The sequence below is a fragment of the Osmerus mordax genome, chromosome 11, assembly GCF_038355195.1.
Source record: "Osmerus mordax isolate fOsmMor3 chromosome 11, fOsmMor3.pri, whole genome shotgun sequence".
Taxonomy (NCBI): domain Eukaryota; kingdom Metazoa; phylum Chordata; class Actinopteri; order Osmeriformes; family Osmeridae; genus Osmerus; species Osmerus mordax.
Genome location: NC_090060.1, coordinates 11,375,613 through 11,380,085, shown reverse-complemented (window position 1 = coordinate 11,380,085; position 4,473 = coordinate 11,375,613). Strand labels below are relative to the sequence as shown.

General features: G+C 61.0%; 1 protein-coding gene across 1 annotated transcript in view; it reads right to left on the bottom strand.

The window, feature by feature from the left end:
- Positions 1-4,473, bottom strand: part of ssh2a (slingshot protein phosphatase 2a) — a 12,883-nt gene continuing 8,410 nt past the window's right edge. Inside the window, 12 exon segments of the mRNA XM_067246675.1 lie at positions 1-780; positions 1,053-1,202; positions 1,205-1,330; positions 1,383-1,487; positions 1,490-1,617; positions 1,699-1,926; positions 2,106-2,325; positions 2,896-3,479; positions 3,577-3,865; positions 4,262-4,321; positions 4,323-4,403; positions 4,405-4,465. Coding sequence (XP_067102776.1) covers positions 685-780; positions 1,053-1,202; positions 1,205-1,330; positions 1,383-1,487; positions 1,490-1,617; positions 1,699-1,926; positions 2,106-2,325; positions 2,896-3,479; positions 3,577-3,865; positions 4,262-4,321; positions 4,323-4,403; positions 4,405-4,465 — 2,128 coding nt within the window. The 3' untranslated portion in view covers positions 1-684.

The following is a 4,473-nucleotide window of genomic DNA, read 5'->3' as shown; positions in this document are numbered from 1 at the left end:
TCAGGAGGTATGCCATTTAGTTCATTCAACAGTCACAGCTTAACCACAGAATAAAAAAATCATATGTTCGTCCAGTTCAGAACAAGAATAAGGACATAAAACTTTACAGTTCTGTACAAAACAGAACACACACATATATATATATATATCTATATATATCTATATATGTATACTGTATATACACACAGACAGACAGCCTAACTAAGATTCAGTGCAAAAGAAAACACTCCCCGGGTACAAACAATATGAATTTTATGAATAAAAAAAGAATTTTAAAAACAGAAAACAAACCAAATCTAAACGAGAGTAAAGTGCATGTTTACAGAAAAACAACCCTCTCATTTGGACCTTAAAACAATGTTTAGAAACCATAAACAGGTTGTGTGTGTGTGTGGGGGGGGGGGGGGTGAACGACGGAACACACAAACATATACAACACAGTATGTGACTCCAGTATACTTACGTAGCATCCAGTATTACCCATTCATCTTAACACACATGACCACATTTATACTCACACCCACAGGCTTGGAATACAAACATCCAGAGATACGCCCATCAAACACTTCTAACTACACTAGGTGAATACAAGGCAGTCCTAATTATAGGGCATATATAACACATGCACGTGTGAACGTGCTCTCAAACACACACACACGCGCAGAGAGGCTAGCGCCCGTGAGGTCACATGGTGTTGTAGAGCACAGTGTTAGTCCGTTTCTTGTCGGCGGCCTTGCGGAGTCTCCGCGGCGGGTGGCCCTTCCCCTGCTGGGCGCCCCCCTGACATCACGGCGGGCGCCGGGGGCGCTACGGGAGGTCTGCGAGGAGTCCGGGGAGCCTCCCTCCCCCCCTTCCCCCTGCTGGGGAGGTCGGGAAGAGGGTTGAGAGGAGTCGGGAGACGGGCGAGGGAGGGTGAGGGAACCCCCCCTGGTGTAGCACCGCCCCCCCCCCCCGGCCCTGACAGTCTGGCCCCTGAGGCTGCGGGGGGGGGCTCCGGAGAGCACGCGCTGCTTCTTCCACACGTCGTCGGGGCTGGGGTGGGGGATGGGTCACGGAGGGGGGTCCTGAGGGGCTACAGAGGAGCAGGGGTAGAGGTAAGGGGCGGGGCAGAGCTCCCAGTCGCTCAGGTCGTTGGTGGAGAGCTCCAGGCAGTCCAGCTTGGCCAGGGAGGCGGAGCGCTTCATCAGGGAGGGGGGCGTGAGGGCCCGCCTGGCGGATTCCGAGCCTCGATCTCCATGGCTCTCTGCCACACCGGGTCTCCCTGGGGGGCCGCCTCGGACCAGGACCCTGACCCAGCTCCCGCTCAGTGTCCGGCTCCATCGCCTGGGACCTTTCGGCCTGCACCAAGTCCTGCTCCAGGCTCTCCGCGACCCCCGCCTGACCCCAGCCTCGTAGAGGAAGGCCTGCAGCTCCCTCAGAGTCTCCTGGATCCTCTCCAGCTCTCGGCTGCTGGGTGCCAGTCTGGCCAGGGGGTCGCGGAAGGGTCCGGGTCAGTCTCAGAGTCCAGGAACGTCACCCCCTCCAGCCACAGCAGGGGCCCCTGGGGAGGCCAGGGGGCTTGGGGTGGGGATCCAGGGATGGCTGGAGGATGATGGGTGAAGGCTCCGGGTGAGGATCAGGAGGGTGTCCATGTCTGAGAAGCCGCTCAGGCCTCTCTTGGAGTCTGTGTCCGACGCCTCTCCATCTCTGGGGGGAGACGGCTGGCTGAGGCACGGCTGAGTGCCATGGTGGCTCTGGTGGAGATGGGCAGAGTGGGCTGAGAGGGGCAGGGGAGGAGGAGGAGGTCGGGGCAGTTGGCACGGAGGCTGGACGGGCCAGTCCGTGTTGGGTGTGTGAGCAGGACGCTGGGGAACGGCGGGGGGGGGCGAGCGGCCGGCGGGGGCGCCTCAGCACTGGGGGAGGGCAGAGGAGAGCGCAGGTCGCCTCCTGCTGGGCACAGCAGGGATTGGGGCTGCTCAGGCGAGCGCTGGGCAGGAAGTGCCGGCGCGTCCAGTTCCTGCCTCAGCCTTCGCTCCAGCTGCTTGGTCACCCGGCGCACCGAGCCACCGGCCAGTCCGGGGGCGGGGTGGAGGGGGATTGTGGGTAGGGAGGGAGGGGTCAGCGACCCCCGTGTGACCTCGCCCGTCTCCTGGTCCTCTTCCCCGTGGTCCGGGCGAGGCTGCTGGGGGCCTGCGGGAGGGGGGGCGGGTGGGATATGGACTCGATCTCCGTGACGATGTGGCGGACAGACACTCCGTTGTCATGGAGATGACTGTGATTAAGATGAAGGTGCGAAGATTTTTCCTGGGTGGGTCTGTCCACACCGCCTTCAGCATGAGGAGAGATCTGAGAGAGAGAGAGAGAGAGAGAGAGAGAGAGAGAGAGAGAGAGAGAGAGAGAGAGAGAGAGAGAGAGGGAGGGTGAGAGAGAGAGAGAGAGAGAGAGAGAGGGGGGGGGGGAGAGAGAGGAAAAGGAAGAAAGAGGTCCAAAGTTATTGGTCAGGCCAGAAGAGGTACAACACCGTCAGTACACTGCAGTTCCAGTAGGTGGCAGTGCAGCTGGTAACCCTGCACATGGTGTCACTCCTGCTCTATTGGATTAGAACATCAGGTCCACTCTTCTCTATTGATCTGCTCCACTGAGCTTTCTAATCCAGTTAATGCCTGATAGATGGGAACAAGAGGCGGGCTCTGTTAGCAAGCAACAGCTAACGTCTGTGTATGAAAGCAGCTCCAACAGATCTATAAATGTGGCTATCAACTAACTATCAGCACGGTTAATAGGTCACAGTGTCGATCACTGCTAGCCTGGCGTCCATGGTTGCCGTGCTATGGGAAAAAGATCATGGATAGCTATCTGAACCTCTCATGATCCAACTCTTCAGAGGAAGTGTTGGGAACATGTTGCCGCCTTCACCTTCCCCTGCTCAGGGTCCTCCTCTGGACTGGGCTCCTCCGAGGACGGCGCTGTCCGCTGAGGACCCTGTTCAGATAGGGGAGCGCGTTCCTGTCGTCCTGGGACAGGGCCCAGGAACTTCTCTCTGGCGCTGACGAAGTCGATGCTGTCGGTGCTGAGGCTGGAGGAGCCGTCTGTGGGGCTGTCCAGGAGGCCGCCTGCCTGGGCCCGGGCTGCTGGGGGTTGTTGTTGTTGTTGTGGTCGTTTGCTGGGGAAGGGCCCTCGAGGGGCGTGGCTGTAGGGCTGAGAGGACTGACCGCCATGGGGACAGACCCCGGTACTGTCCAGCCTGTCGCTGACCAGCTCTGACAGAGAGCTAGCTGGCGTCTCCGCTTCGCTGGACGTCTCCTCTGAGCTGCTGGGGTCGGGCAGATCCAGGGACAGCCCCCGCGGGGATGCCCTTGTGCTCAGGCGGGGGGGGGGGGCTGGCGGGGCCTTGGAGGCGTCTGGGTGGAGGGGGGCAGGATGTGGAGGTCCCGAGGAGGGTGAGGGGTGACCAGGGGCAAGGGCCAGGGTGGCCTTCAGGGAGGCAGTTGTCTCCGCCTCTCCTCAGGCACTACCGTGGCCGCCCGAAGGCCTGGGGCCGGGGAGGGAGGACGGGGGTCCTGAGAGCGGGACGCGCCCCCGGGAGCTCCCCGTGACCGTTGGAGACAGGCGGGCAGGAGGCGTGCAAGCGGGCGGCGCGCGTGTTGCGCGTCCGCAGCGTCTGAGGGGCGTGTCTGAGGGCGGCGAGCTGGAATCCTGTGGGTCGGCCCTTAAGGCCTGCAACACGGCCGCGCCCAGGAAGTGATGCAGGGAGGGCGGGGGCGTTGTTGTTGTTGTTCTCGGGGTGGGAGTGGCCCAGCGCATCGGGGGCGGGCTTGCAAAAACCTGCTGGTGCCTGCTCTGATAGGTCGCTGTCGGAGCGGGAGCGCCACAGTTTGTTGTGTCTCTGTTTGCTGTGAAGAGAGAAACATGCAATTCAAATGGCCACCAGTTCAGCTTGGTCTGTGACAGAGAGAGAGAGAGAGACAGAGAGAGAGACAGAGAGAGAGAGAGAGAGAGAGAGAGAGAGAGAGAGAGAGAGAGAGAGAGAGAGAGAGAGAGAGAGAGAGAGAGAGGAGAGAGGGGGGAGGGAGACAGGGAGGGAGGGAGACAGGAGGGAGGGAGACAGGGAGGGAGGGAGACAGGGAGGGAGGGAGAGGCAGGGAGGGAGGGAGGGAGGGAGGGAGGGAGGGAGGGAGGGGGAGGGAGGCAGGGAGGGAGAGGGGGAGGGAGGGGAGGAGGGGGGTGGGACGGGGGAGGGAGGGGAGGGAGGGAGGGAGGGGGGAGGGAGGATGACCCCCACCTGGCCAGCAGGATTGCCCTGGTACTCCTCCAGCTGCCTCATGAAGGAGGGGTTGGGCTTGGGTGACGGCACGGCGCTCCTTGACGTAGTCGAAGGCCGTGTCCAGGTCCCAGCCGTACTCCTTCATGGCGTAGGCGATCACGGGTGGAGGCGGAGCGGCTCACGCCCATCTTACAGTGGACCAGACACTTGGCCCCCGCTTTCCTGAGGGG